Raw genomic sequence first — 12,580 nt, 5'->3', positions numbered from 1 at the left:
GGTCCTGGACCAAAGCCCAGAGGATCGATAAATATTTGTGGATAGGTGTGAAACATCTTTACACCTGCATAGGTCTCCCCTATGCTGGAAAAATTAAAAAAAGACAAAACTTAATGACCTTGCATTAAACCCCTTAAGTTACCATGACATCATTCTCCTTTTTTTATCTGACTTTTCTGTCTCCATTTGATCACCCCCGTTCATTAAATTGATGATACTACTCCACCGTCCAATTTAATAAACCAGCAGAGCCTTCCCTCATTTGGGGAGCTCTTGCTTTAATAGCCTACCACAGCACTAAGACTTTTGGACATTCTCTGACTACCTTGTATCCATTTTGTTTTTACTCTCCATCTTTCTGTATATTTACATAAGTGCATGTTCTCTCTCCTGATGGAATATAAGCTCCTTGAGGGCAAGAGTTGGGCTTTTTTTTCCCTTTGTGTCCCCCAGTGCTTAGCACAAAGACCCACACAGAGCAGACCCTTAATGTTTGTTGATTTATGTTAACAAAGAACTTTGGAGTTCACTGGGATAAGAGAAGGGATTTCAATTAGTTTGGGGATAAGGAAATTCTCTCTAGCAACCTAGGTCAGTACCTTCTCTGCAACTTTCAATCACCTAGAGCATTGAGAGGTTAAGTGATTTGCCCAGGGTCTCATTGCTAGTATATATCAAGAAGCAGGTTCTGAACTGAGGTCTTACTGTTTTCAAAGTCAATTTTCTTTATTTACCATATCAGCACGGCCTCTGAGGTGGTCAGACTTTTATAAATATTGTCTTATTTGATCCTCTCAAATGTAAAGTAGGCAGGGTAGAAATTAGTATCCCCATTTTACAGAAAAGGAAACCGAGGCTCGGCGTGAAAAAATATTTTTCCCAAGGTAGCAGCTAGTGAGGTATGGCTGAAACCAACTCTTCCAGCCAGAAGTCCTTCTCAGTCTTCTTTCTACTCATCGGAAAGATTCTTGCCACCCCTGAGTTTTCTGACTCTTTCTATAGCTCCATTGCTTCCTCCCTCCAATTCATGCTCTATCTTTGACATTCTGCTCTTCTCCCTGGATTCGATCTCTTTCCATGGCTTCAGCACTCTCACTGGAAATTCAATTCAACTTAACAAGCATTTAATATGTCTACTACATGTAAGGCACTGTGCTAGGTGCTAAGAATATTAGACAAAAACAATTTTTTAAAAAGTTTCTGCCTTCAGAAGCTTAACTATACCATCAGCCCAATTCCTAGTCCCCTTCATCAGAAATCAATCTGCCAAATAGTTGAGTCTTATCATACACAAGAAGACAGTGTGCTGGTCCCTGTAGTATACAACAAAGGAAAGAAATGATCCCAATACTCAAGAAGGTAGTATTTTGGGGGGGGGGCGGGCAATGAGGGTTAAGTGACTTGCCCAATATGACACAACTAGGGTCAAGTGTCTGAGACTGGATTTGAACTCAGGTCCTTCTGAATTCAGGGCCAGTGCTTTATCCACTGCACCACCTAGCTGCCCAAGAAGGAAGTATTTCACTAAGAGAATACACAATTAAAATATATAAGCAAACACAAAGTATATACAAAGTAATTTCAAGAAAGAGGAAAAAAAAATAAAGGCCATGTGTAGAAGATAGCACCTGAGCTAAGTCTTAGCAAAAGTTATAGATTCTTCTTAAAATTATTTGTATTCATTTATTTTAAAGATTCTTTTCTTTTTCAATTTTGAATTCCAGATTCTCTCTCTGCCCTTCACCCACCTCCACCCACTGAGAAGGCAAACAATATATCAATTATACAGGTGAAATGTAAAACATTTCCATATTAGCTATGTCACCAAAAAAGAACAAAACATGAAAAAAAGCTAGAAAATTATACTTTAATTTGCACTCAGTGTTCATCAGTTCTCTCTCTGGAACTGGACAGCATTTTTTCATCATGATTCCTTTGGAATTGTCTTAGATCATTTATTGATCAGGATAGCCAAGTCTTTCATAGTTGATCATCATTACAACATTGTTATTACTTGTGCACAATGATCTCCTAGTTCTCACTTCACTTTGCATCAGTTCATATGGGTCTTACCATTTTTTTTTTTCAGAAACCACCCCCTTCATTATTTCCCACAGCATAATTGTATGGAGTACTATTACAATCATATACCACAACTTGTTCAGCCATTCACCAATTGATGAGCAGTATCCCCTAGATTTCCAATTCTTTTCTACCACAAAAAGAGTTGCTATTAATATTTTTGTACATATAGGTCCTTTTCTTTTTTTCTTTGATCTCCTCGGGATACAGACCTAGCAGTGGTAATTCTGGATTCAAAGGATATACATGGATTAACAGACCTTTGAGTTTAGTTCCAGATTCTTCTCCAGAATGGTTTGACTAGTTTGCTATTCTATGAACAATTTAGGAATGTACCTGTTTTCCCTCATTCTCTCCATCATTTGTCATTTCTGATAGGTGTGAGGTGGTACCACAGAGCTCTCTTAATTTACATTTCTCTAATCAATAGTGATTTAGAGCATTTTCTCCTATTATTATAGATAGTTTTGATTTTCTTCTTCATTTCCTTTGACCATTTATCAACTGGGGAATGACTCTTATTTTTATAAATGTGACTTAGTTCCCTATATATTTGAAAAATGAGCCTTTATCAGAGAAACTTGCTGTTAAATTCTTTTATATTACTTCACCATTTATTGTGCCTTTTTGGTTTTTTTGTTTTGTTTGAGGCAATTGGGGTTAAGTGACTTGCCCAGGGTCACACAGCTAGTAAGTGTCAAGTGTCTGAGGCTGATTTTTTGAACTCAGGTCCTCCTAAATCCAGAGCTGGTGCTTTATCCACTGCGCCACCTAGCTGCCCCTATTGTGCCTTTTAGCAAAAAATATAGTTTCCCTGGTTATCTCTTAGTGTTGCTTTTGCTTTGATGAGATCATTATTGCTTTGTTGTTGTTCAGTCATGTCTGATTCTTCATGACCCCATAAAGGGTTTTCTTGGCAAAGATACTAGAGTCATTTGCCATTTCTTTCTCTAGCTTATTTTACAGAAGAAGAACTGAAACAAATAGGACTTTCCCAGGGTCACACAGCTATTAAGTGTCTGAGTCTGGATTTGAATTTAGGTCCTCCTAACTCCAGGGCAGGCACTTTATCTGCTACACCACCTGGGTGCCCTTCACAATTGTTACCCCTGCCTTTTTTACTTTAGCTGAAGCAAAACAGATTCTGCTCCAGCCCTTTATTTTAATTGTGTGCCTTTCTGTTTTAAGTATGTCTCTTGTTTTATTTTTTATTTTTATTTTTATTTTTTAGTGAGGCAATAGGGGTTAAGCGACTTGCCCAGGGTCACACAGCTAGTAAGTGTTAAGTGTCTGAGGTCGGATTTGAACTCAGGTACTCCTGACTCCAGGGCTGATGCTCTATCCACTGCGCCATCTAGCTGCCCCTAAGTGTGTCTCTTGTAAACAACATATTGTTGGATTCTGGTTTCTAATCCATTCTGATATCTTCTTCCATTTCATGGATTAGCTCATCCCATTCACTTTCACAGTTATGATTACTAATTGGGTACTCCCCTCTATCCTGTTTTCTTCTGTTTATCCTTCTCTTTTTATCCTGTTCCTCCTCAAAAGTCTATTTTGCTTCTGAACCAGTCTTTCCTAATCTACCCTCCCTTTGGTCATTCCCTCCCTATCTCTCTTATCCTCTTCCTCTCCTATTTCCCTACTGGGTAAAATAGATTCCTATGCACAAGAGTGTCTGAACCAATTCCAATGAGAATAAGATCCTAGCATTGCCCACCACCCTCCCATTTCTCTCCCCTTACCCTCCCAATTGTAAAAGCTTATTCTTTTATGTAAGAAAATTTTCCCCATTCTGCCTCTACTTTCCCTCTTTTCCCAGTACCTCCCTCTTTCTCACTCCTGTGTTTTTTTAGATTATTCCAACATAATCAATTCACACCTCTGCCCTCTGTCTAAATAGAGTCCTTCTAACAGTCCTAATAATGATAAAATTTTTAAAAATTACATGTATCATTTTCACATAGGAATTTCATGTTTACTTTTTATGCTTCTCTTTAGTCTTTGGTTTGAATGACAAATTTTCTATTCAGCTCTGGTCTTTACGTCGGGAATGTTTTTTAAAAGTTTAAAAATGTTTAAAAAGTCCTCTATTTCCTTAAATATTTATTTTTCCCCCTGAAGGGATTATACTTAGTTTTGCTGGATAGGTTATTCTTGGTTGTAATCTTAGCCCCTTTGCCTTTCAGAATATCATATTGCAAGCCTTCTGCTTCTTTAACGTGAAAGCTGCTAAAACTTGTGTGATCCTGACTGTAGCTCTACAATAATTTCTCTCCTTCTGGTTGCTTGAAATATTTTCTCCTTGACCTGGGAGATGATTTTGGGATCTCTTTAAGGAGGTAATCGGTGGATTCTTTCAATTTCTATTTTACCTTCTGGATTTAAGATATCAGGGAAGTTTTCCTTGATAATATCTTGAAATGGATGTCTACCCTCTTTTTTTTGACTATGGCTTTGAGTAGTCCAATAATTCTTATCTCTCCTTAATCTACTTTCCTAAGAGATGTTTCTTATTTTTCTCATTCAAGATATTCCATCTTTCTATAAGATATTTCACAATTCTATTTTAAATTTTTTTTTACTTTGGTTGTTTTTCCATGTCTTATGGAGTCATTAGCTTCCAATTGCCCAATTCCAATTTTTACATATTATTTTCTTCAGTGAGATGGTGTATCTCTTTTTGGCTAATTCTACTTTTTAAGGTGTTCTTTTCTTCGGTTAATTTTTGTGCTTCTTTTTACTATTAGGCCAATTCTGTTTTTTAAAGTGTCATTTTTTTCAATATTCTTTGTTTTTTTGTGGTTTTGTTTTTTTTTTTTTTTTCAGAGCAATGAGGATTAAGTGACTTGCCCAGGGTCACACAGCTAGTAAGTGTCAAGTGTCTGGGGCCATATTTGAACTCAGGTCCTCCTGAATCCAGGGCCAGTGCTTTATCCACTGCACCACCTAGCTGCCCCTCTTTGTACTTCTTTTACCAAACTATTAAGTCTCCTTTCATAGTTTTCACGCATCACTCTCATTTCTTTTCCCAATTTTTTCTCTACCATTCTTTTCTTTTTCTTTAACTCTTCTAGGAATTCTTGTTGGGCTTGGGTCCAATTAGCATTTTCTTTGATCCTCTTTTAGCTGTTTTCACACTGTTTTTGTCTAAGTTTATATCTTAGTCTTCCCTGCCATCATTGTAGCCTTTTATGGTCAATTATTTGTTGCTGTATGCTCATTTTCCCAACCTATTTCTTCATGTTGAACTGTTAAAGTTGGGTTTTGCTCACCTCTGAGTTAGAAGGCACTGTGCCCAGCTTTAGGCTTTTTTTGTGCTCCTGTTTTCAGAACTAGTTCTGAAGGTCTGCAAGTTTTGGGTGCTTCCATGGTGGTATAATTCCGGGAGAAGTGTGGTCACTGCCGTCCTGGTCTACACTCTGGTCTTTACCTAGGAAGGGACCCTGGTCATGGAACTGTGATCAAGGCCCCTGCTTCATTGTGACCAATCACAAGCATTCTTCTCCACCCTGAAACTGCAACTCAGAATTGCTTATAGGCAATAGAATTGCCAATAAGCACCAGCCATACCCAGTGCCAGCAAAGTGTCCTCTGTAATATCTTTCTTTTTTTGTTTGTTTGTTTTTTTACTGTAATATCTTTCTGACCAGTTATCTGGCCATCCCACCTCCCATTCTCTAGGCTGTGAGCTCTAAAAGCTGCTGCTGCTTTCACAGTCACCTCTGAGGCCTATGCAGAAGCTCCTGCTGCACTCTTGAGCCTGTGGTGTTAGAGACCTCTCCTAAATTGCAGCTCCTAAATTGTCCAGAAAAATATCTCCTTCTAACCTTTTGTTAGCTCTGCTGCTCTGAAATTTGGCTTGAGGTATTATTTTTAAATTGTTTGAAGGGGGAATGTTAAGGGAGTTCATCTAGGTCCTAGTCCTAATCTTATCTCTAATATTATGCTAAATTTAAATCCAAAATCTAACCCAGTCCTAATCTTTTTTTTTAATTAATAAAGTATTTTTTTTCTGTTACATGTAAAGATAGTTCTCAACTTTTGTTTATACAAGCTTTACAATTTCAGATTTTTCTCCCTCCCTCCCCTCCCTCCTCCCTCCCCTAGACAGCAGGTAATCTGATATAGGTTATATATATATATATATATATATATATGTATGTATATATATATATATACACACACATAATAACATTAAACATATTTCTGCATTACCCAGTCCTAATCTTAACCCAGTCAGAAGATTATTGGATTTTAAATTCAAGGGTCTAGGTTCAAATGCTGCCTCTGGAACTAATTGTATGACTTGGGTAGGTCACTTAGCCTCTCTGTACCTCAATTAAATCTTCTATAAAATGACGGGATTGAAATAGATGACTTCTAAAATAGCTTCCAGCTCTAAACCCGTGATTCTATGATTGGAAAAGATCTTCCACTTCTTCCTATTCCAATCTCTCCTATCCATCCTTTCCTCTTTAGTCCCACTGTCATCCTTTATCCCTATTACTGCAGTGGCCTCCAACAGTCTCTCACATTTATTAAATCAGGCACAGATCTAGGAGCCTATGACCAGGCTGGCAGTAGCATGTACAACAGATCACGACTCCCGCGCCCCCCACACAGCCCAGCTCATGCTTGCTACCCCTTAGCCGGTAAGAGCAATCCCCTTGCTCTACCTGGAGGCCGAGCTTGCCTCGAGATTCCCACCTTCTGGTCCCCACGGCCCTGAGGAAAAATAAGTCCCTTGCAAGCACTGGGACTAAGGAGGCTACGTATAGCAGGTGGTAGAATAATCTCGAACTCTCTTGCTTTCTTTCCCTTCCACTCCACACTGACCCCTTTCCCTCTCTCAGCTCTGCGGCCCTTGTTTTCCTCCTGCCTGGTACCTTCCACCGCCCAATACCCAGCATTTTCCCCTCCCCCATCATACCCATTAACCCCAGACCCAGAGACAGTACATCCCACCCCCTAGCCCACGACCCCCGGGAAAGGCCGAGGGAGGGGGCCGGGCGAGTCCAAGCGGAGAGTATACGAGGTGGAAGGCGCGCGCCTCGGTCTGTGTGTTGGAGCTGCCAAGTCTAGTGCACGTAAAGTGTCCATAGCGCAGGACCTGGCGGCCTGAGTGAATGAATATCCAGCCATCCGCGTCCAGCGGAGCTCCCGCAGCGCGCCCTCCCAGGGATCCTTCCAGACCTCCGAGCTGAACCATTCCCGCGCCCCCCCGCCCTGCAGCAATGGTAGCGCCCGAACGCCCCGCGTCACCCATTGTTTACAAATCGAACTGAACCGGCTGAGCTCCAGTTCCCGGAGCTGCGGTGGAGGCGGCGGTGGCGGCTGCGGCGCGCTCGGGAGCCCCGCACGCGGCCGGCTCGCTCCGAGACCGCAGCGCCCTGTCTTCGGGAGCTGTCGCCGGGGCCCGGCGGGGAGCGAGGAGCGGTCCTAGTGGCAGCGGCGGCATCGGCGGCGGCGGAGTTCCGGGGTCCGGGCTGCGGACAGAGGCCATGCCGTGCCGGAGGGAGGAGGAGGACGAGGACGACGAGGCGGCGGCGGCTGGAGAGGAGGAGGAGGACGCCGAGGGGGAGGGGGAGGAAGAAGAGAGCTTCCTCCTGCTGCAGCAGTCGGTGACTGTCGGGGGCTCGGGGGACGTTGACCGGCTGGTGGCCCAGATCGGGGAGGCGCTGCAGCTGGACGCGGCGCACGGGAGCCGGCCCGCCCCCCGGGGGCCCCTGGCGCTCAAGCCGCCCCCGCCGCCCCCGCTGCGGCCCCCGGTCCTGCAGCTGCTGCTGCCTCCGGGGTCGGCTCCGGCGCCCCTGCAGCCGGCCGGACCGCTGCAGTGCGCGGGGAGCGGGGCCCGCGCTGCCCTGCCCTGGACGAGCGACGTGGGCGCCGCCTCGCACCCTCCACTTCGGGTGCCATCGGGTCCGTGCGCCCCGGGGGGGGCCCCGGCCCGGAGCGGGGCGTCTGGCCCGCAAGTCTGCAAGCGGGGCTTCCCGCAGCCGCTGCCGGGCCCGTGCCGGCGCGCCTGGCTTCGGGGCGCCACCGCCTCCCGCCGTCTGCATCATCATCAGCACCACCAGTACCGGTACCGAGGACAGCCGGGACTCCGGGCCGGAGACGATGACCCCCACCAGCTTCTGCAGCAGCTTGTCCTTTCGGGGAACCTCATCAAAGAGGCCGTTCGACGACTTCATTCCCGACGAGGCAGGCAGCACTTTGGGGCCAGGGCCCCAGTGCCCCTAGCGCCGGCCCCTCCTCCGCCTTTGCCGCTGGCTGTGCAGGAGGCTCAGGAAGAAGGGACTCTAGCTCACTGCAGCCTTCGACGGCCAGCCTGCTCTAACCCGGAGGGCCTCCGCAGCCAGCTAGTGCACAGACTTGCAGACGGCATCTTGGTCCCAAGCAGCTAGTGAGCCCAGCAGGTTCAGGGGCAAGAAGACAGGAGGCTGAGAGAACCTGAAAGCCCCAGCTCCAGAGATTGACATGAATGAACTTGGAGTGGGGAACAGGGGTTCGAAGGCAAAGGGAAAAGATGGGGTACCTTTTTCGAGGTTATGGGGCGGGGAAGGGTGATGTAGAACAGAACTATAGGTTGTGGATCTGGGTGGTTTGTAGGGAATTGCCTGGTAAACAAAGGCCTCATAGGGCCGAGAATTAGAGCCCCTAGGTCTAATTAGGATGAATATCCTAGTTATAGACAGACTACACTACTGACCCAAGAGCATCCATAGAAGATACTCTTTAACTTGTAACTAGTGGTGCTGACTTACTCTGAGCCAACCGCAGCACATTAGCCTGGTTGCCATGTGACCAACAGCACAACCTTCGCAGGACTCCTTAACTGGCCATCTCCACCCGGTGCCTTTGGAACCAAGTTGTTTTTTCCTCTGTGCAATATTAACTGGCCTTTTAATAGGAGTTACACCTTCTTCCATCTTGGCCTCCTTAGCACATGTTCTATCCTACTGAGCTAACCATTAGGGATGAACTCAGAATGGAGAATTATTCCAGTTACCTGCTTTGACTTGACCCAGTTTGTTTTCACTACTGGTAGTTTGACTCATTTGGGGGGGAGGGGGTGGAGTGGGAAGGGAGAGAAGGGTTTGAGAGCAGCAAGAAGGAACAAGATGTCATAACCTGACTTGAAAACTGGATAGCATTTTCCAAACTAGTTTTGGTTCTTCTGAGTTGTGGGTTCTTACTGCATGAACACAATCCTATGAAAAGGGTAACTTCAGTAAATGTGAAGAGAAAGAAAATGAGTAAAGCCTGGGGGAGTGTGTGTGGGGGGGAGGACTTAAAGCGGATTGCCTGCCAACCTCTTCCTTCTGCCCTTGTATTGCAACAGCCTGTTGTTTCAAAGGCTAACTGGGGAATGTTCACACCCGGTCATAGTAGGGAATGAGAAGGGGAAAGGATGTGTTTGTGGGGAAGGAAGAATTCGAGGCTCCACAGCATGCCTGTCTAGAGTGGCTTTGGAAAATCTGCCCTTGCAATCTGTTTTGAAGATCCTGGTTTTCCACACACCGTGCTGTGGTTCTCTGGCCAAGGGAGTAGCCATAGTATATTCTGTGCCTCCTCAGGGAGCCCTGTGTTTTGAAACTGTTGAGAGTCTCTTAAGGACATGCACCTTGTGCTTGTAGGTACTAGTTGGGAGGGAGAGCTGTGCACATGTATGTGTACACATGTCCACAGGCTTGTGTGTTGACACTATTCCCGATTTTGCTGCTCCTGCCTTTTTTTGACCAGGGAGTAAGATGTCCTAGAACCTGACATGATACTGCCAGTCACTAAGGTTTATTTCTAGGCCATTCTTCCTCCCTTGTTTATACTTTTGCATTATTAGTAGGGGACTCAGCATCAAGGAAGAGGCCCATTTGACTGTGTGTGTGTCTGAGGCTATTTGTGGTTTCTCCTGTAGCTCTCCTGAATGAAAGGGGTTTGTTTGCTCCTTTCTCCAGTCCATCCCTCACTTTTTTGAGTGAATTCAGTATTCTGAAAATGTGACCCTCTGCGTAGAACTGCAAGCATTCTCCTTTAAGGTGGCTCAGACCTTTGTTTTTTTGTTGTTTCAAGTTTCAATGGCTTGGTCATCATCCAGATGTGGCTATTGATACACATACGCTTCGCAGCGGAGTGTCTGAAATTTGTGGTGGTCCTGATTTATAGGATTCTAGCATTACTGAAGTATCTATGTTAAATAAAGTTGGCTTTTTTGTTTTGTTTGTGTTTGTGCAAAAGGAAGCCTGACCAGCGTATTTCCATGGGGATGAAAACACATGTCAGCATGGATTATGCATGCCAATTAGCCTGTGTTCTGTCTCATTCTGCTCTCCTCTGAAAGGATAGGACAAATGCATCTTGTAAATGCTTTTAGAGCTAGCTCAAAATTAATTAAGATCAAATCCTAGGACCCCCCCTTCCCCCCACACCATTTATCAAAACAACAGACAGTAATGAGGGAGTGAAATGTCATACAAATCTTTCTCAACCATGCATCTTAAGCACATTAGTAATAGGCATCTGCTACTTTTGGAGAATGAAGGTTTGTTCCCCAAGCATCCCCCTACTCCAGAGGTGGAGGTGGCAAGAGTTATGTTGTAAGCTTTCCTTTATCCCCCACTTTTCTAGTTATTAACATCCTCCAACATATCTTCTCATTCCAACCACTGATCTAGGACAGATCTGGCTTATGTGTGTATGTGTGGGTGCCAGTCCGGTATTGAGTAAGCCATTTTGAAGTACGTTAAAGGACACATTAATCTATATTCTCATATTCTTGGACCAAAACCCACAGTATGGCTACTCTGTAAAACATATGGGGTATGTTTTGAATCAGCCTATGCCCTTTAAAAAAGCAGGCACCTTTAGAGGCATCTGCTGAGGAAATGAACTTTTGGCTGCCCGGTGTAGGCAGCCAGGAAACATAGTTCAAGCACCATCCAATTTATTGGTTTTTTTGTTGTTGTTTTTTTTTGGGGGGGGGCAGTGGGGGTTAAGTGACTTGCCCAGGGTCACACAGCTAGTAAGTGTCAAGTGTCCGAGGTCGGATTTGAACTCAGGTACTCCTGAATCCAGGGCCAGTGCTTTATCCACTGCGCCACCTAGCCACCCCACACCATCCAATTTAAATGATAGTATTTTGATCTGTTCCCAAGAGGGTAAACAAGATAAGGTCTTGATTTCTTAGCTCCATGGTTTGATACTCCCCACACCCTTGCTGTGAATGCACAACTGGGTCTTGCTAGGAGTGCCCTACTCTGCCCATGGCTACCCATATACTCCGCAAGGATCCTATTCCCTCTACTCCTACCAATCCGTCATCAGAATTGTCACAAAGGAAATAAGCTTTTGTGGTACACTGAAAATGTGATCAAGCATTTCTGCCAAGACCTAGCTATTGACTAGTTTTGCTCACATGATATAATTTCCATACTTCTTCCCCCAACACACTATTCTGATCATTCTTGGAACACCCTTCAGCTGACCAGTGACTAGCTTGAAATATAGTGTCCAGAACTGACTTCGGTGTTTCAAATGTTGACAGTGGCAAAAATACAGAAGGTCTATCACCTCCCTGCATTAGGCTACACTAATTATGACCAATGGCTCCCAAATGATCCCATGTATTCCCAGACTAGCCATGATAGGACTCTGTGACATTTGTTCTGATCAGTAGACAGTAAGGGCCTTCTGGGTACAAGCACTGTATGAGGTGATGGGGGTACAGAAGTGTGTACATTCAAGGAGTGGGAGGTTACCATATAATCAGGTGATAAAGGGGAGAATATGATGTGTGAAGAAGTTGAAAGAAGAAATCCAGGAAAGAGACCTATTGTCATTTTATGCCAAAGGCTTTCCTACTAAAAGAAGAAAACACCCCAATCGGGCTCTGAAGGGAGAGAGACTTCAACAGAAAGAGATGAGTCCATACTCGGAAGCACAAGGCAAGACCAGAACAGAACAGTTCGATGGAGCTAGAACAAAAGCACACCCAAGGGAATACTACGAAATAAAGCTGGAACCATTCATTGGTAAAGGGCCTTGTGTACCAAGGTGGTACAGTGAGAAAAGCACAGGCCTTGGAACCAGAAGCCCTGAGTTTTACTACCAGCTGCTATTTATTGGCTTATGATTTGGGGCAGGCCACTACATAACTCTTAAGCCTCGGTCTTTTGATTTTTTTTCTTAAAATGAAATTAAGTTTCAATTCACCCCAATGAGAAGGTATGGAAGATTTACAAGGAATGACATGATAATGCAATAGAAAAATCATGAGGGTGGCAATATGGATGGGACAGATTCAATTCAAAAACTGACCAAGTGCCCAGCTGTCAAAAAGCTTAGGTGTCAGGAAGGCCGAAGTGGTGGTTTGGTTTTAATTGAGCCAGACCTGTGATGTCATTGATGTGGCAAGCCACAGGTGAGGAAGCTTTCTCATCTGAAGCAGACTGGCGTGCACCTGCTCTGCAATTGAAGCACTTCGAGATTTGTCTGAGAG

At 44.4% G+C, this 12,580-nt stretch overlaps 1 protein-coding gene across 1 annotated transcript; it reads left to right on the top strand.

The window, feature by feature from the left end:
* Positions 1-7,097: 7,097 nt before the first annotated feature.
* FRAT1 (FRAT regulator of WNT signaling pathway 1) lies at positions 7,098-10,308 on the top strand. Its single transcript, XM_043990357.1, has one exon. The coding sequence runs from the start codon at positions 7,587-7,589 to the stop codon at positions 8,487-8,489; it is 903 nt and encodes a 300-aa protein (XP_043846292.1). The 5' UTR covers positions 7,098-7,586; the 3' UTR covers positions 8,490-10,308.
* Positions 10,309-12,580: the final 2,272 nt, after the last annotated feature.

The sequence above is a fragment of the Dromiciops gliroides genome, chromosome 2 (genome assembly GCF_019393635.1).
Source record: "Dromiciops gliroides isolate mDroGli1 chromosome 2, mDroGli1.pri, whole genome shotgun sequence".
Lineage (NCBI taxonomy): Eukaryota > Metazoa > Chordata > Mammalia > Microbiotheria > Microbiotheriidae > Dromiciops > Dromiciops gliroides.
The sequence above is the reverse complement of the archived record's forward strand: the minus strand, read 5'-3'. Positions and strand labels throughout refer to the sequence as shown.

Excerpts from the sequence above, each read along its gene's own strand:
- FRAT1 (XM_043990357.1), top strand. The coding sequence starts at position 7,587 with ATGCCGTGCCGGAGGGAGGAGGAGGACGAGGACGACGAGGCGGCGGCG.